Source organism: Schistocerca nitens, chromosome 9, assembly GCF_023898315.1.
Source record: "Schistocerca nitens isolate TAMUIC-IGC-003100 chromosome 9, iqSchNite1.1, whole genome shotgun sequence".
Taxonomy (NCBI): Eukaryota; Metazoa; Arthropoda; class Insecta; order Orthoptera; family Acrididae; genus Schistocerca; species Schistocerca nitens.
In genome coordinates, this window is record NC_064622.1 from 76125991 (window position 1) to 76146492 (window position 20502).

A 20502-nucleotide genomic window follows, 5' to 3' on the forward strand; every position below is an offset into this window, starting at 1 on the left:
CCCGTTTGCGAGGTAAGTAACGCCTATTGGTAATTAGCCAGTAAACAGTTCCGGCACACCCTGTCACAAGCAATTAGGGAAATTCAAATGCTAGATAGGAAGGCCATCAATAATGCACCTTAAAGTTCTGGTGCTAAAACGTTAAAAACACTTTTCTTGGATTATGTGCTAAGTTCTCACTGTTCACCTTTTCCACTATTTCGCACATATTTTCCGCGTTTGACTTACGAAATTCATAACCTAACATTAAACCTTTCGTGACAGAAATATGCATTTCACCTCATTCAATAGAAGAAATAAAGCATGTATTAAGCCAAATTACACCTGATGATGGATCCTCGAGGGCCAAAATGCATCGTGTACTTAATAAAACACGAAAAGCTGTGACTGAAATCGTTTTTTACTTCGCGATCCCAGTGTGTCAATATTCAATGACAAGAATGTGCCGGCAACACCACGGACAACGCCTTCGCTTAGCGTCCAAGAGCAGCGGCGTAAGGTTGTCAGTGCTAATGGAAAACCAACACTGCACGTAATGATCTCAGAAATTGATGTGGGACCTACGACGAACGTATCTGTTATGACAGTGGGTGAAATATGGCGTTAATGGGCTATGGCAGTAGACGAGCGACTCGATTGCTTTTGCTAACAGCACGACATAGCCTGCACCGCTCCTCTTGCGCTAGTAACCATATCGGTTATACCCTAGACGACTGGGAAACCCTGGCCTGGCCACCTGGGCCTAGAATCCAGTTGGTAAGAGCTGATGGCAGAGTTAGAGTGTGTCGCAGACCCAACGTAGCCATGGACCCAAGTTGTCAACAAGGCACTGTGCAAGCTGGTGTTGGATGCATAATGTGTGGGCCGTGTTGACATGGAACGCACTCGGTCCTCTGGCCCAAATGAACAGATCATTGATTGAAAAAGGCAATGTTCGCCTACTTGGAGATCATTTGCAGGCTTCATGTTCCCAAACAACGATGGAATTTTTATGGATGGTAATGCGCCATGTCACCGAGCAGTAGTTGTTCGCGATTGGTTTTGAAGGACACCCTAAACAATTCGAATGAACGATTTGGCCACCCAGATCGCTCCACATGAATCCCGTCGATCATTTATGGGACATAATCGAGAGTTTGCGCACAAAATCCTTCACCGGCAACACCTTCGCAAATATGGACAATTGTAGAGGTAGCAGGCCTCAATATTTCTGCTGGGGCTCCCAACGACCATGTCAAGTCGAGCTGACACACTACGCTGCGTAAAAGATGGTCCGACATGTTATTAGGTGATATCCCATTGCCTTTGTCATCTCAGTGTATTTTTGTGTAATATGATATTTCTGACATACCAGTATTAATTACAATATGGACAAATATATATTACAACCAGCTGAATAAAAATAAGTTAAATGTGGATCTAACAATAAATAACTCCTCATGGGGAAGACATTCTTTTGAAAAAAGTGAATAATTCTAAGAACTGTCTTATAAAAAAGATAATGGTTAGAAGACTAACATGAAATATAGGTATAACTCAATGTGAAAAATTTGTTAATAATATTAGTTGAAATAATTAACAGATAATCCAAATATCACTTCAATAAATGTCACTAGATTTAACAGTCATACATAATCCTGCTTACATTTAGGAAATTAAAATCATACATATTTTGACCTGTTAGTAAATAAACAACACTCACTAAGCAAACACAGAACACTCCCTCATGGTCCATTTTCGTTGCAATGGATTTGGATGGCACCACCCTCTCTGGATAGTAAACGCCTCCTACGGGCGATAAGGCCCATGTTGATAACCACGGTACTAATGAACCAACTGGAGCGTACGGAATATCAGACCAACTCTGTTAGTGTACTGAAATGATCGTAGAAAGTAGATTACAGCACGTCATTCTTAGCGGAGAGAAACCTTCAACCATTCAAGCAACTTCGAGTGTACCCCAAGGCAGTGGCTGTCGAAATTGTACGACGTTAAAACATACATAATCTATAATCTTTTTCCTCTCCTGTGTTGTTTCTAATGCCTTTTTTTTCTAATGCCTTTGCTATCTTCACCTTCCTCGGTAGTGCGATTATTTTCCTTGTTTCCTTTTTCATTTAGCATTTTCTTCTAGCTTCCTTACCCTTCGTGATTTAAGTTCTACATCCATACTGTGCAAAACAAAGAAGAGGATGGCAGAGGTAACTTTCCACTTTCCCAGTTATTTGGGCTTCTTCCGGTTCCATGCACGTACGGAGTACAGGAGAAACTACTGTTTAAACTCCTCTCTCTATGCGGTAATTAATATAACCTACGGATGATATACATAGCATATTTCTGGAGTCATCATTTAAAGCCGGTTCTTGAAACTTTGTAAGTTGGCTTTCCCGGGATAGTTTGCATCAGTCGTCAGATGTATGCCAGTTGAATTTCTTCAGCATCTCTGTGACACTTTTCCACGAATAAAAAAAACCTGTGACCGTTCGTGCTGCCCTTCTCTTTACACGTTGAGTATCTCGTCCTGTTTAGTACGAGTCCACGAACTTGAGCAATACTATATGATGGGTCGCCAAGTGATTTGCAAGCAATCTCCTTTATACAAATATTCATTTCCCTAGTAAACCACAAATACATACAAGTCTGCCATCTGCTTTACCTACGACTGAGCCTGTATGATCATTCATATTTGCATGAGTTGATAGATTCTCATTAACCTTTTTTCGTTTTGTGGAGTGCAAAATTTTACATATTTGAACTTTTAACGAAATCAGCCAACCTTTGCACGACTTTAAAATGTTATTACTATATGACTTAATGCAGGTGGAAATTGTTTCAAACAGTGCTTGGTTGTAGGCAACTGCATCATCTGCCGAATGTCTTGGGATTTTGACGATGTGGCGCTTCAGTTGGACAGAATGTGGCTCGTCTTCCCTCTGGACGTCCAACAATTCTATCAATCAATGCCAAACCGAATAACTGCTTGAGTAAGAGTCAAAGGTGGACCAACGCGTCATTGACTTGCCCAATTTGTGAAGCCGTTTCTCTTGGACAACTCATACAATTTTTTTCTGAAATTGTGATCACTTGTTCGTCTGTACATGTACATTACATCTACAGATTTCCGTTCCATTCGGATAATTCCTTCGTGTTGCGTCATTTTTGTGTGTGATGATGTACGTACTTCAACTGTTCATTCTAGAGCATTAATTCGTAACTGATGTTAAACATACTTGAGTGATCCTCAGAAATATTGGAGTTTTTTTTCATTCAACTCTCAGGTGTGGAAGATATGGATGAAAGAGTAAGTTTGGCAAAAATCTTGACAATAACCCAGCTTGAAAGACTCTTCCGCAGGCAAATAAAACAGTAATTAACACAAGTGAGAAAAGAAAAGAAAGAAAGCATTGATGATGGTGTAATGTTGATGCATTAATTTGTTCTGAAAGCGGTGCTGATATTCAAGACAATAAAAGAATAAAAGTGGGTTAAAAGCAGTGAGGTATCTGGGAAAGTTAACCTTGCATTACTGAGCAACTGTTTCACCAGGTATCCAGTCTAGCTTACCAAATTCCCAACCAGACTAACATTAATTATAATCTTTTAGTAGTCATCTTACGATAACCGGTGATATATATATATATATATATATATATATATATATATATATATATAAAGACAATTTAAATAAAAAGAAATAAATCAGTTTATATTTGGACGTTTATTTTAACATTGATCATTGTTCCGTTGAAATTTCAGCATATTAAACTTGATTCATAACTAAACTGGTGCCTTATTTAGGACGGTGAAAATGTGAGTTTGTAATCTTACGGAACGCATCAAATATGGAGCCAAGATTGGGAGACTGCATACAACATTGCATTCATAAAATAACACACGAAGAACGTTGAAACATATGCAAGAGGAAATTAACCACAACCAACCAATTCAATTTTCACGCAAAGAATTGTTTTCGTAGCGCAACCCTGTGCGTCATGAAATTACCACACACTGGTATACTAAATTCATACTAACTCTCTGTGAAATCTTCCCGAAAAGAATAGCTGAGGGCTACTTTGATGATTACACTACATCCTTCACGTGGTCAACATGGTTTACACAAAGAGCGTAACTCCACAATAATTTTGATAGTTAAGATAAATTACATCGAAAGACAAATTACAAAAAAAACCTCGAACTGGTTACTATCGTCTTACTATTAACCTTATGGTTCAAACAATTCTATAAGCACGTGGAACTGGTCTCACAAAGTACACCCCACGTGGGTTGAACATAAAGAGAAGTTGCTGTATTGAAAAATATTGTCAAGACGAGACGTTATAATCTCACGCACGTTCGCATTTAAGATTGATGATCTTAGAGTTACGGATCATCCACACGAGGTTCCACTTTACTCACGAAGTAGTGACAAAGCAACTACTGGAAGATATTCTGAACTTCACACTCGAATTACACTGCGTTGCAATTTAAGATAACATTAGATATTTTAGATCAAAAACCTGAAATAAAGGTGATTAAATTTTCAGTTAGGCTGAACTTAAGAAATCCATTGTCCTATGGACTTAGCAGAGACGCGCTTAGCCGGAGATCTTACCACTTCAGACGCTCGCCGCGGACAGACTGGCGTGGGCCCCTACCGAGGGTGCTTCCAGATACAAAACGGAAGTGACCAGAGAGGCAGGTTCCTATACCAACATGACAAGGGACGGACAGGACCACACTAAGGATAGAAACCTCTCTGCTTTTAGAAAGCGTAGCTACCTGTTCCGACGCTGGTCCTACTGTTCTCTAGCAGACAGACTTGTCTGCTACCATCAAGCATGCCACTAGAAATACATTTGCTCATTCATCCTTTCAGACAGAAGGGAAGGGGGATGACAGTATCTTATCACATACACTTTATAAAAAAATACGCATGTAGGTTCCATATGAGACTGTGTGACATGAATTACATATAAACTGTGTTTTAAAGTGTAGTAGTGTGACAGATCGTTCTTGTTTGTGTGTAAAAGTAACACGTTCAACTGCTCAGTCTTCTCCCAGATAGTCAGAAACACCACAGTAAGTTTAGAAGTGGAATGTATGCCGTAAATGACAACAGTTTTAAAAAATTAACATGAAAGGAATCCAACAGAGACCTTTCAATGGGACAAAACTGCTGATACATACATGTGCATGGAAATCCAAAAAGATTTACATTTGTATATAATTATCTCTGGAAATCCGACTGCTTGGGAGCATCACAAACGGAAGCATGGGCAGTGCTCATGCCATTGGCAAGAGGCACTCCAGCTGCGCACAGGGCCTGACGAGATGTCGACAACGACTTGTTGCAACGGCGGCGGCCACGTGTGGGTTTCCGAGTCGTCGGAAGGGAATCGCGTGCAGATACCGAACTTCCTGTCGGGCTAGCTGAAGCTGAACAAGACCCGCCTCCGCCGTTAGCTGCGCTACCGAATTCCCTGCCATAAACTGGCAACTTATTGGTGTTTCCGCCTCTAGCCATGTCTGACGCAATAAACCACTAGACAAGGCGTCCCGTACGTACTTCCCTCCGGCACTTCAAACGGCGGAAGGTGAAAATAAAAATGCGTGCTTTTCCTTCATAGAGTATCCTGGCTGTAGCCTTCCGCTAGCAACGGCGCACCGGAAGGCGAGTTTATTGAAGGCTGTCGGCCGGCTGCAACAGGTAGCGCGCACCGAACCCTTCACCGCGGACTGTAGCACCGAACTGTCTTCGGAACTGTCCCACATTACTGTCCAAAAGCAGAGAACGTTAGGAAAACACGAAAACCCAAAAGTGAGGAATTACGGTAAGAGGCATTCATGATTACAATGAAAACAGGAATTGCGCTATCTGTATCCGAAATGAGTACTATTTTACTCCTAAAGGCCTGTAGTTCCAAGATAACATCGAGATTCGTATGGAACACATTATGTCTCAATCGTGTAGGCCTCCATGTCTCTTGTTAGTTCGAATACAGTTCCTCCCGGTATTAGGCCGCGTCATTTTATAATGCTGAAAATAACTATATAAATACCGACGTTCCTACCAACTTTGCAATGGTCCTCTTCGGAGATCCTGAAAGAAACAGCTTGAAGACAGATGGAAAGTATGTTTCTTATAGTTGTTTTTAGTGTTGTAAAATAACCCGACATAGTACCCTTTATTCAAATATGTAGTCCTATTTACTGTAGCCAACATATCCGTCCCTGGAGAACCGGCAACTCTATTGATATTTAAAATAATTTTCTTTTATGCCTCTGTGTCAGTTCCCCATTTTTAATTATGGTTCAAATGGCTCTGAGCGCTATGGGACTTAACAACTGAGGTATGAGTCCCGTAGAACTTAGAACTACTTAAACCTAACTATCCTAAGGACATCACACACATCCATCCCCGTTGCGGCCAGTAAGGCCGAGCGGTTCTAGGCGCTTCAGTCTGCAACCGCGCGACCGCTATGGTCGTAGGCTCGAATCCTGCCTCGGGCATGGATGTGTGTGATGTCCTTAGGATAGTTAGGTTCAAGTAGTTCTAAGTTCTAGGGGACTGATGACCTCAGCTGTTAAGTCCCATAGTGCTCAGAGCCATTTGCACCATTTTCCATGCCCGAGGCAGGATTCGAACCTGCCACCGTAGCGGTCACGAGGTTCCAGGCTGAAGCGCCTAGAACCGCTCGGCCACACGGGCCGGCTCCCCATTTTTAATTATATGACATATATCTATCACTCTGGATTGTCTTCAGATCTAAGTAGTTCCGTCAGCAATCCGTCTTTCCTGATCAGAAACTCATTTCGGAGGATGGGAAGGAAATGAAAATTCCTGGTAAAACAATACAGTACTCTGATATGACGTTCTGAAGATACAAGATGGGTTCCTGACACAACTATTGGGACCTGAAGATAATCCCGACCGATCGAAACATGTCGTATAATTAGAAATTTACAACTGAGACTGCAAAATAATTGATAATTGCTTTATGTTACCCAATATATGATTTAATTGACCAAGAGCTTACTACTGTCTAAGAGACTGACCAACATTAGTTCTACATTTCTCAAAATTGAAAGTGGTTACAACTATCAATACAGCTGCGATCAGAGAGAAGACTAAACCACCTACAACCTACAGGTGATGATTTATTTTTGCTCCGGGTGGTTAGCTTTATGGAAACAGTAACCTACAAAAAAAAAAAAATGAAGTGATCGCATATTGCAAGTCCTTTTTAGCTGACGCCACACCGGCGACTTGCGAGTAAATGATGATGAAGAACACACAACACCCAGTCATCACGAGGCAGAGAAAATCGCCGACCCCGCCGGGAATTGAACCCGGGAAGCGAGAACTCTACCGCAAGACCACGAGCTGCGGACAATGACATACAGAGATTCTATTATTCAAGTTACGGATGCTCTACTTTATAGTTACAAGTAAGGCTTACGGTTACTAAACACTTATAGTTGATCACCGTCAGGCAATCAAACATATCGTGCTAATTTCATACAACTTAATTAAATGTCGCTAGTAATATTTATTTCACGAAGCTTATTTAGGACTTCGTACACATTTCTGAACTTGTTATTCCACTGTAACGAAAGTATAGAACGATCCTCATGCTTGCTTTCTTCTACAGTGATTTCTGACTCTTAGTGTTAGCCACTGACTGAGAACTCCTTTTAGTCCAGTTACTGTTTCTCGCCCCTTAAAGCATCTTGCGCGTTGTTTGTGGGACCGCATTTCCTGCTACCATGCTGCTGGCATCTCTACACAATTCAACAATGTTTTGTAAGACTTATAGTGCCATTTAATTGGTGTGAATGCCGATAGTTACAATTCTTTCACGAATCCTACTTACGGCCTGTCTGTATTCCAGTACTAATTGTTTCACTACAATAAAATTGTGTCTACGCCCCTTTTCCTCTATAATAACTTCTGACACTTAACATTAGCCAGTGATTGGGAATAGACTCTCCACTTACCCCAATCTCAGTTTCCAACCCCATGATGCGATTCGCACTTAGTTTTTGCTGACAGGTTCCCTGGTAGCATACTACTAATCTCACTACAGCTGTTTGGAGATTAGTTCCCAAATTTACCATTCACGTCGCCACTTGTCGTTGGTATTAACTTATTTTATTTACCATTAGGTTTTTATATATTATTTATTACGCTGCTTATGCGAACTTGCATCTTCTTTTAAGCCTTATGACAACCATATTTGCGTACGGTTTTGTTTTGTAATTTTATCCTTCTTTTATCTCCACCCTGAAACCAACCTGAAGATGTGCATATCATTTGTCCATTAGTTCCATTTCTGGCGTGATGTCTGCGCCTGTTGTTTGGCTTCTTTATACCATTTTTGTACAGGCACTACGGACCACTTATAAGCATTTACGAGATCTTTTTGTATGAATGGATTCAGTGTAGTATTTCTTATTGTTCCTGTATTTTTGTGACCATAGCAATATGCTGCATGTTTCTTATTGCTGACTCAAATAAGTATGTACCATTTTAATCTTTAATTTTTTAAATTCTTTTCTACTTTTCGTTCTTAATTTTAATATTATTATTTAACTTCTACTTATTTACGGTATACTTCTCTGTACCGCGTTCTGAAGAAGGGCACTAATTGCTCGAAACCGGTTAAGGAAAAAAAATTCTTTTATGCAACTGGTTTCTGATTATTTCGATATTTACAACTACAGTTGCTGAAAATGGCTAAAATACTATGAGTAACCGAAGTTATCCGTCCACTTTACACCACTGTTACCTCTGGCAACACTTGTTAATTGAAAAATGCCGAGCTGCAATGTGGGTAGGAACCCACGTGAAATTGTAGGTCTCCCTATAACTAGCTGGTGAGTCAGTTCGGAGTAAGGCAAGGGTACACAACCTCGGTTAGGACAATTCCTATTGAAGCATTGTAGTATTCAAGCCAAGTTTCGGACTGGTGCCTGCCTGAACTTTACGGTTCTAAGGTGACTTCCTAACTGGACCATCGCAGACAATATGTTTCAAGCGTGCTTTACTGCTCAGAATAGGTAACGACAGGTGGCGTTCGCCATTGATAGCCCCCTTTTGTCGCTCCGCAAGAGATGTGTTGTTGGGCCCACTTTGTGTACGCAGCAGGCGGCTGACGCGTTTAACTCATCCGGTCGCCTTGTCCTGCCGGACAAAGCCACCGATAGGCCGCCGCGCGGACGAGAGGCGCGTTACAATTACAAATCACCTCATTGGAACTGGTTTACACGCGACAGCGTTATTCTAATTCCCCACTTATTAACTAACATGTATTGCTGTGAATGGTTTCCTCTGCCATTGTGTTACGAGCTATTGTTCCCCGCTTTTGTTTGTTTGGATAATAAATAACTAAATTATGCGCCATTCTTCCCTCACTTTACATTTTATTGTTTTTTGGATCTTTATGCCTTTGTAACATCTCCCTGACGTCGTCGAAGAAATGTAGGAGGTGTGTTTTGTTTCCTCTTTAACACCAACGTTCGTGCCAGATCAGTCATGCAGCAGAACCAGAAGTGTGAAGCATTTAGAACGAACTACCAACGTATGAATCTGTATGTTGATCTGCTGGAACCTTAGATAACTCACGTGTTTGACAACAACTGCTTCACTGGTCTCGTCAAACGTACTAGATGTGCGTGTAACAATCTTCTGTAAACGCTATCCATAGTTTCAACAGCTGTGTCTATTTCTATTATTTTTCACAGAAAATAAAAATCACTCATTAGTTACATTTTTTTTTTTTAATTTCACTTTATCGGTTTCAGCAGATTAACCTGTCGTCTTCTGAAGTTTGATACAGCCTTACATCATAGCTAGCGCGACGTCAAATAAGTAAAGGACGGTAAAGACGTTCTTCATTAAGGGAATAATAAACGGCGTCACATTGATTGCAAAATTTGAGAGTATAGAGTTTCGTGAAAACACATTCCAATACGAGTCGAGAAAAGTGTTGCCACCTCGAACTTAATAACTCACGAGAGTACACCATCCGCTTAAAACGTTCCGAAGCTGATATTATTCCTGACATACAAGCGACATCAGCTCAGTAATTACGGTGGCTGCTTGAACAAATAATTGCAAACAACAGATGAGCATTCGACCACTCATTTGTGAAAAGACAATTTTAATTGGTGGACGTAAGGCCGTAGTGTGTCAACGTTGTAACATAAATAGCATTGAAGGAACATTCAAGACATTCTACAGAATTTTTTGAAAGACAGAAAGGTATGTACAAAGCTTGTCCCTCATACCTTGACTCCTGAACAAAACCAAACGACGCACTCACGCCTGCTGCGACTTGACTGAAATGTAACACGCGGGCAACTCTTTCCTGAACAACATGACCACGGCTGACGAGATTTGGCATTATCACGGTGTACCTACCACGAAACGACAAAGTGCAGAAATTCACATGAAACGTTAACGTTTCGACGGTATAACCGAAATTCGAGCCAATAAGACGCTCGAGTTGAACAGTATCCCAAAGATAGAGTTTTCTAACAGTTTCATATGGTTGTATGAACTTTCTGTGCGTTGTACTCAAGTGGGAGAAGACTGTGAAGAACGCAAGAAACATTAAAACCACTATCTTGACACCTCTGTCATTAATCCAGTGTTAACACCTTTTAGACTGACAGGGTAGAGCGAGAAATGTACGTAAGAAGAATGCGGGTATGTATGGTCAGATCAGGTGTTGACAGATGTGAAAATTACCGAACTATCAGTTTAATAAGTCACGGCTGCAAAATACTAAAGCGAATTCTTTACAGACGAATAGAAAAACTGGTAGAAGCCGACCTCGGGGAAGATCAGTTTGGATTCCGTAAAAATATTGGAACACGTGAGGCAATACCGACCCTACGACTTATCTTAGAAGCGAGATTAAGAAAAGGAAAACCTACGTTTCTAGCGTTTGTAGACTTAGAGAAAGATTTTGACAATGTTGACTGGAATACTCTCTTTAAAATTCTGAAGGTGGCAGGGGTAAAATACAGGGAGCGAAAGGCCATTTACAAGTTGTACAGAACCAGATGGCAGTTATAAGAGTCGATGGACATGAAAGGGAAGCAGTGGTTGGGAAGGGAGTGAGCCAGGGTTGTAGCCTCTCCCCGATGTTATTGAATCTGTATATTGAGCAAGCAATAAGGAAACAAAAGAAAAGTTCGGAGTAGGTATGAAAATCCATGGAGAAGAAATAAAAACTTTAAGGTTAGCCGATAACATTGTAATTCTGTCAGAGACAACAAAGGACTTGGAGGAGCAGATGAACGGAATGGACAGTGTCTTGAAAGGAGGATATAAGATGAACATCAATAAAAGCAAAACGAGGATAATGGAATGTAGTCGAGTTAACTCGGGTGATGCTGAGGGAATTAGATGAGGGAATGAGACACTTAAAGTAGTAAATGAGTTTTGCTGTTTGGGGAGCAAAATAACTGACGATGGTCGAAGTAAATAGGATATAAAAAGTAGACTGGCAATGGCAAGGAAAGCGTTTCTGAAGAAGAGAAATTTGTTAACATCGAGTATAGGTTTAAGTGTCAGGAAGTCGTTTCTGAGAGTATTTGTATGGAGTGTAGCCATGTATGGAAGTGAAACATGGACGATAAATAGTTTGGACAAGAAGAGAATAGAAGCTTTCGAAATGTGGTGCTACAGAAGAATGCTGAAGTTTAGATGGGTAGATCACATAACTAATGAGGAGGTATTGAATAGATTGGAGGAGAAGAGGAGTTTGTGGCACATCTTCACTAGAAGAAGGGACTGGTTGGTAGGACATGTTCTGAGGCACCAAGGGATCACCAGTTTAGAATTGGAAGGCAGCGTGGAGGGTAAAAATTCGTAGAGGGAGACCAAGAGATGAATACACTAAGCAGATTCAGAGGGATGTAGGCTGCAGTACGTATTGGGAGATGAAGCAGCTTTCACAGGATAGAGTAGCATGGAGAGCTGCATCAAACCAGTCTCAGGACTGAAGACCACAACAACAACAACGATCAGATCTTCAGGTCGAGCAGTTTCGGCGAAAAGAATGCGATGCCAGAGATATGACTGTGGTTAACCATGTACCGTTCACCACACACTGCGTCATCTCGTGAAAAGCAGCTGTACATCTGGCTGCACACGCGGTACTAAAGTGCGTTCTCAGGGGCCTGTCATGACCATAGAAAATGTTAATAATTTAAACTTCGTGCTAGATCGAAAGTAGGAGTGGACACAGGCTTTCAATCACACGGAACAAATGGGTGATAAATAGGTTGAGGTAACAAGTCCCGAGGCAGGCGAATGCGGTTTGCTTCTCAGCGGCTAACCAAACACGGCATGGAGCCTTATTCTTGACGGTTCACCAACGTGGCGAGGATCGAGGTCACAAGTATCAGTGGTAATCGTGTGATGCACGTAATGGACGAATTTCTAGTGGAAGTTAGAATGACAGTCAAACTTTAAGACGACCACATGTCGAGAAATGTTTCCAAGGGTATATTCCCGACAGATACTGCGGAGGGTCGTTGCACGCAGAATCAGTGCAGAACGGAGTATAAGCTGAGAGGGGGCAGATAAAGGGCGAGCAGAGATTCAGCGAGTAATTCGAGCACCCAGAGTGCAGTGAAGCACCTCAGCAGCACCTGATGGAGCAACAGAGAATTCAGTTACGAGAGGGCGGTGTTTGACTCTGGACACACGGCAACTGCAAGCTAAATAGCGATTTTCAGTATTTGTTGGAATAGTATTGGACAGAGATTGCCTTTCTTTGTCTCAAAGAACTAAGTCACGGGAATTTCATCGAATAGCAGGGACACGTCACTGATTGCAAAGTATCTCTTGTGCCATACGGCAAGTGGCCCTTGACTGATAGTGAATTATTTCAAGGTGTTCATTTGTGATTTAGGAATAGCGGCAGTAGCTAGCAGACCGAGTGGCAGTGCGAGCTCTCTTATCTGATAAAGTTCCTTCCTATTGACTACTGAAAGCTCAAACAGAACTACTTATGTTTGTCAGTCACTTTTTATTTTCTCCTGCGATCCGTTTCGAGAGTTTATCTTTTCATCTTCACACGGAAAACAGCGATACCTTGCTACATGTGTACCAGCTTGATGCAGCTAGCTGTTTGTCTTGGTCTCATTTTTAATTTATTCCATTGTACAGAACCTGCAGTTCGTCATAAATGAACATTCTGAAGTTGATTTTTCACTCAGACCCACGAACCACAAATATAAACATACCAAAGATTGCAGTAATCTCAGAGATCACATAGAAATCATAAAATTATAAAATTGTTTCTTTGTTAACAGTATCTTGTTAAAATTATTACACTGCAAAATATATGACAGTAACATAAAATTAGACACAGTATATATATATATATATATATATATATATATATATATATATATATATATATATATATATATATATATATACACTAAATGAAGAAGCTAAGTAAGTGTTAATGAGCTTCTTTAAGAGTTTTGCAGGTATACTAGATGATGCATTATAACTCTGTCTACCTTCTGCTTCCTGACCCTATTATAAATAAATAAAAAGTCCCAAAGCATTGTAGAGAAACAGTATGTTCATACTAAGTTTGCAATATATATATACCTGCAAAGCTCTTAAAGAAGCTCCTTTACACTTTCTCAGCTTTTTCATTTAGTGTGTTCTGTCCAAGTTTTCTGTTGTGAATGAAAATTTCCAATTTCCAGATCTTCATAAAGGTGGGTTTGTGGCCTTTGTTCATTTTTTGGGGTATTATTAGATTTTCTTCTATGTTATCAAAGGGACGTGTGTAGCTAAGGCAGTTTTACTCGGTGTGTTGTATCTAAATTCATTAACGTGTTCTTTGAATCTAGTTCGAAAGCTTCGTCCGGCCTGACCTACATATTGTACAAAGTATTGCTTGCATTTTGTCTTGTATGCACCTGAGTTGGAGTATTTATCTTTATTGGTTATTCAAAATAAAATCAAAACAGGCAACTAGCTACATCCAGCTGCTACTCACCTAATAAGATATCTCTGTTTTCCACCTGAACATGAGAGTATAAACTCTGGAAACGCATCGTGGGAGAAAATGAAAAGTGACACAGCGATAAAAGATTTTATTTGACTTATACTGTCAAAACAGTCGCAGTTCCTTAAAAAGAGGTCCAGCATGGACGAAATAAGGGTATTATTGAAAGCATCTCACATTCTGCTAAGGGGTTTTAGTCTGACACCTCAACAAACATATGCGTTGGTTAGAACAATAAACGAATTGACTAAAAGTAGTAAGTTGCTACTTCAGCAGATTAATCCCGCCAACTACACTAGAAGCACTAATCTGTTGTAACCGAACACGCAACAAAGGAGAGCTCTTCCCTCTCATATCCGCTATAAAGGTTGACAAACAAGCTGACTAGAATTGTATTGTCGCTAACGTCCTGATGGCGCCACGCAGATAACACCGAAGCCAAAGACAATAGGTGTAGGGAAATTGCCGGGACGCGACAGGGTGGAAAGGCCAATGCAACAGGATTGATTCAGTCATGCCGTTAGTCTTGACACTGCTGTTTTACACAACACCACGTGTACCGATTTCTACAAGTAAAGTACACTACTGGCCATTAAACTTGCTACACCAAGAAGAAATGCAGATGATAAACGGGTATTCATTTGACAAATATATTATACTAAAACTGACATGTGATTACATATTCACGCAATTTGGGTGCATAGATCCTGAGAAATCAGTACCCAGAACAACCACCTCTGGCTTTAATAACGGCCTTGATAGGCCTGGACATTGAGTCAAATATAGCTTGGATGGCGTGTACAGGTACAGCTGACAAGCCAGCTTCAACACAATACCACAGTATATCAAGAGTGGCGTGTTGTGACGAGCCAGTTGCTCGGCCACCATTGACCAGACGTTTTCAATTGGTGAGAGACCTGGAGAATGTGCCGGCCAGGGCAGCAGTCGAACATTTCCTGTATCCAGAAAGGCCTGTACAGGACCTGCAACATGCGGTCGTGCATTATCCTGCTGAAATGTAGGGTTTCGCAGGGATCGAATGATGGGTAGGGGCCGGCCGCTGGCGGCCGAGCGGTTCTGGCGCTACAGTCTGGAACCGCGCGACCGCTACGGTCGCAGGTTCGAATCCTGCCTCGGGCGTGGATGTGTGTGTTGTCCTTAGGTTAGTTAGGTTTAAGTAGTTCTAAGTTCTAGGGGACTTATGACCTCAGCGGTTGAGTCCCATAGTGCTCAGAGCCATTTGATTTTTGAAGGGTAGGGCTACGGGTCGTAACACATATGAAATGTAATGTCCACTGCTGAAAGTGCCGTCAATGCGAAGAGGTGACCGAGACGTGTAACCAATGGCACCCCATACCATCACACAGGGTGATACGCCAGTATGGCGATGACGAATACACGCTTCCAATGTGCGTTCACCCCGACGTCATCAAACACGGATGCGACCATAATGATGCTGTAAACAGAACCTGGATTCATCCGAAAAAATGACGTTTTGCCGTTCGTGCACCCAGATTCGTTGTTGAGTACACCATCGGAGGTGCTCCTGTCTGTGAAGTAGCGTCAAGGGTAACCGCAGCCATGGTCTTCGAGCTGATAGTGCATGCTGCTGCAAACGTCGACAAACTGTTCGTGTAGATGGTTGTCGTCTTGCAAACGTGCCCATCTGTTGATTCAGGGATCGAGACGTGACTGGACGATGCGTTACAGCCTTGCGGATAAGATGCCTGTCATCTCGACTGCTAGTGATACGAGGCCGTTGGGATCCAGCACGGCATTTCCTATTACCCTCCCGAACCCACCGATTCCATATTCTGCTAACAGTCATTGGATCTCGACCAACGCGAGCAGCATTGTCGCGATACGATAAACCGCAATCATGATAGGCTACAATTCGACCTTTATAAAAGTCGGAATCGTGGTGGTACGCATTTCTCCTCCTTACACGAGGGATCACAACAATGTTTCACCAGGCAACACTGGTCAACTGTTGTTTGTGTATGAGAAATCGGTTGGAAACTTTCCTCATGTCAGCACGCTGTAGGTGTCGCCACCGGCGCCAACCGTGTGTGAATGCTCTGAAATGCTAACCATTTGCATATCACAGCATCTTCTTCCTGTCGGTTAAATTTCACGTCTGTAGCACGTCATCTTCGTTGTGTAGCAATTTTAATAGCCAGTAGTGTATATTTTTTACTGACACGTTTCGTTCTGTTTCCTTCCTCAGAGCTGCGTGTGCGACGGGTACCCAGATTGCGCGCGAGAAGAGGATCGGTGGCTGCGCTGGGATTAACACCTGCAGGTGGGACACCCGGCGGGTCGCGGTGCGTGGCGGAGCGTGCCTGCGCCCCCGCCCCCGCCCCCGCCCCCAGGACGCGCCCGGCGTGCTATCGCCACGCTTATCAAACTGAGTGCTGCTCCGGCGGCCCACCTCACTCCGCGCGCGCCTCTCCAAACCAACAATTTTTAATCCAAATACCGCGACAACAGTTTTAGTGCGATAGCGTTGGCATTTTATGATGAGCGCCAACACGAAAGAGCGCCGTATAACACGCGCACCTGCGCTGGGATATGATATTTACCGACTTGCTTGTTATGTGTTTTAATTATCTTTATTATGGACGCGGTACATTAAGTTAATCCCTAAGAGACGGCGCAAAGAGTAAGTACACAGCTTTTTTTTTTCGGCGTGTTTGTGCGAACAGCTAATTCATACTAACAGTGCTATTAATTGATTAATGAGAGAACATTTTCATTTTATAACGCGCTCGTGTAATTCTGTGGAAGCTGGCTGGTCTGAAAAGAGTAAAAAAGGGGTTAATCTCTTACTGCAGCAATTTTGCTGGTACGTGTGTTAATTTGGAAGATTGAATCAATACATGTGTGGTCACTTAAATCATTTTCTTTCCAGTCGTAAAAATTTTATATAGCCCTAAACCAGTAATATGGTGTGCGATGGTGCGTATATGATTAACCTGAGTCATTTCCGACCCTTCCAACCCTCTTCGTCAAAAGTACGCGCCCTGGAATACTGTCAGTACATATTCTTCAAGCACAAAAACTCTATTTACCCTCTTGGTCATTACTAAAGATATTAATTTTGAGGAGGTGATATGCTTCTTAACGTATTGGTAGGTAGACTTACGGAACACTAGACTATCAAGCGATTTACTCCATTGTTTCATAACACTTCATGTGGTTACTTTCGATTAATCTCAGTTCGACATCTACCTAAGACCCCCCCCCCCCCCTCTTTTACACCTATAGGTTCATGTGATCGTTTTGTCTTACATAACTAAATGTAACTAAACAATTCCGGACATATACAACGAAATATTTCGCGGATGTGACTGGTTCTTGTGGCTCATTGGCGATAGTTTAGCAGAGGAATGTCAGAGCTGGTCATTTCTTTACACGTATTACGTTACATTTGTGTACGTCGAGGACCAGCTGCCAGTCTTGGCATAAAGTGCTGACCATCTTCAAGTCTGCCTGCACTTCTTAACAATTTTGTACATAGGTGAATACCCATCCCCCACCCCCGCCGGTACACAACTGCGACGTTGATTATCGATAGTGGATGGCTAAGATACTGAAAGTCGGAGCGATTACGATCTTCTGTTGTCTTCTGCAATTTTTATGTCTTCTGGAGTCCTTTCGATATCCTAATAGAACCATTCTCTCGCTTATTGATAACATGTAACTTTTAAATGGTTAGTTCAAATGGCTCTGAGCACTATGGGACTCAACTGCTGTGGTCATAAGTCCCCTAGAACTTAGAACTACTTAAACCTAACTAACCTAAGGACAGCACACAACACCCAGCCATCACGAGGCAGAGAAAATCCCTGACCCCGCCGGGAATCGAACCCGGGTTTTAAATATTACTCTGTTTATCCATCTCTAGCCGGCCGGGATGGCCGAGCGGTTCTAGGCACTTCAGTCTAGAACCGCGCGACCGCTACGGTCGCAGGTTCGAATCCTGCCTCGGGCATGGATGTGTGTGATGTCCCGAGGTTAGTTAGGTTTTAGTAGTTCTAAGTTCTAGGGGACTGATGATCTCAGAAGTTAAGTCCCATAGTGCTCAGAGCCATTTGAAGAAATGGTTGGGTGGAATTTGCGAATTGGGCAGGAAACGTTGCATTGACAATGACGGCTGCTGTGACTAGGATTTCAGTAGAGATATCAGTGGGAAAACCATAAAAGATTGAGAACTAGGTTAGTCAAGAGCTGGGGTCACTGATTTGCAAGAGAGGGCGGAAGATATCGGTGGTGAAATTTTCGAATTGCGCAAGAAACGTAGGTAAGTTAACATTTGTACTGAAGAGAAAGGAATCCGCGTGTTGTATCGCACAACTGTTGATCACGTAAAACTAATAACTATTTAAGACTAATTTACTACGATATTCATTTATTACCTGTACTCCTAATATCTAGGACACGCACACGTTAGTTCGTTTGTGCAACAGGTATTTTACAGGCTAACGTACAGTGACCGTAACCTTGAGGTCCGTAGTCGACCGTGGTGGACCGTTGCGCTGACAATGGGGACTACTGTGACCCGAATCTCAGTAGAGAGAGCAGTGCGGGGCGAAACGTGGGTCACCCACTGAGCTCTGCGTAGGCACCGCGTGTGATGTGTGTGGCGCACACGTTCATAAATTGTGGCTAAACTAACGGTCGGTCGAAGCAAGCGCTACGCAGGTCGTACATAATGCAAGAATATTTATCTGCGATCATGAAGCGTAACTCTCCTCGGCTAGCCGTTAATTGGGACGTCGCCTTAGCCCCCCCCCCCCCACCCAGCCACCCCTTCCGTCACAGCTAATCCTGTTTTTCCCGTGACAAGAAAGCGGTACGGACCGTCTCACCTTAAATGAAACATCTGTGGCAACGAATTGAAGATATATTAGGCCGAGTTCGCTCGGCCGCCAATACTTTGTTAGCTGGGACTCCTTCCCGTCGTCCAAATACTCGCTTAGCGTTCCTCGCGTGCTACTTTGGACTCAATACCTCCATTCCCTGATATGGTATGTGCGTATTGCGTCGATTCTAAAACTAGCTGCAATCTTCGTACAATAAATCACGAGCTTAAAGTCAAGAAACTTCTTACACTACATCATGCAGTGATATAATGCTATAAAGATACCAGCTTATATTATGCTAATGTACTCCGCATTTCCTCTGATATAAAAGAAGTCACCTTATTTGATTATTTTAAAATTTATTCACGTTCTTGTCCCTCAATTTTCTATTCACAAGGAAATGTTCTTGACTTACCTCACGATTTATACATCAGTTCAACATTTAAAACCAGTTAGTTAAAGTATTTTCTAATCTACATGTATTCTGTAAGTCACTTCTAGTCTAAAGATCTTACTGCTGGCAGAGTATTTATGCAAGTATCTAGTTTGGTCTCTATACCCAACAGCTCGTACAAAATGAGAGCAAGCTGGCTGAAAATATAAACGATTACATTAATGTTCATGTAACATAGATATGTCGCCAGGAGTGTAAGCACTCCATTGGACCATGTGATTAATTTCCTATTTTTATTTAGCCATAGATACTTAATGATTCAGCATATCATCAGAACAGTACTACTAACTTCAGGACATTTAGGACGCGGCTGTCAACAACATGTATCTCTTATGCATATTGTAGAAAAGAATAAATATTATCTGTCTTTAGCAGATGAGCGTTTATTTCCTTTTTAACAACACGAGTTTCATTTATTCGTATTAGAAATCATTAGTGATCTACAAAATAAAATGTATATTTTTGTCTATATATATTTTGTTATGAGGTATGTAGTGTTACTTGACAGGATTTTTAGGTTATCTTACTGTTTACAACTCTGTGGTTGTGATTTTACAACTCTGCGGTTGTGATTTATCACTTGCTTTTATGTTCCCTATTCTTTCCGTGTGTTCGTTGCTTCTTGTGTAGAAACTAGACGAGTGAAGCATAGATTTCTAATTGATTGTACGTCTCATGTATTCATTTCACTGTAAAAACCTTTTTTACTGCAAATTGCACATGACTTTGATGTAGGGTTGCTCCACGTTTTCGTTTGTCAGAGAATGGGAAATTTCGTATACAAGAACTTGACAAATGCAGAGGAGCTGCATCTCGTTGAAAGATGATGTAGGATTTCCAAGTATCTGAGAGTATACAAACTGCTCCGCAAGGTTGCACTGGAGTGCGGTGTTGGGGTATAGAGAGAAGGTGATTCGATGACGTGTTAGTGTGGACACGACTCTATGAGTGTGTGTGTGTGTGTGTGTGTGTGTGTGTGTGTGTGTGTGTATGTGTGTGTGTGTGTGTGAGAGAGAGAGAGAGAGAGAGAGAGAGAGAGAGAGAGAGAGAGACAGACAGAGAGAGAAATAGAGAGAGAAGGAGGTTTTTAGTTTCATATTTACTTTGAATTCACTAATTTATTACTATTTTTAAT

At 41.8% G+C, this 20502-nt stretch overlaps 1 protein-coding gene across 1 annotated transcript in view; it reads left to right on the top strand.

The window, feature by feature from the left end:
• Positions 1-16544, top strand: part of LOC126204015 (translation initiation factor IF-2-like) — a 129952-nt gene extending 113408 nt beyond the window's left edge. The window contains exon 2 of the mRNA XM_049938444.1: positions 16276-16544. Within this exon, the coding sequence (XP_049794401.1) occupies positions 16276-16544 (269 nt within the window). The remainder of the gene's footprint in view (positions 1-16275) is intronic.
• Positions 16545-20502: the final 3958 nt, after the last annotated feature.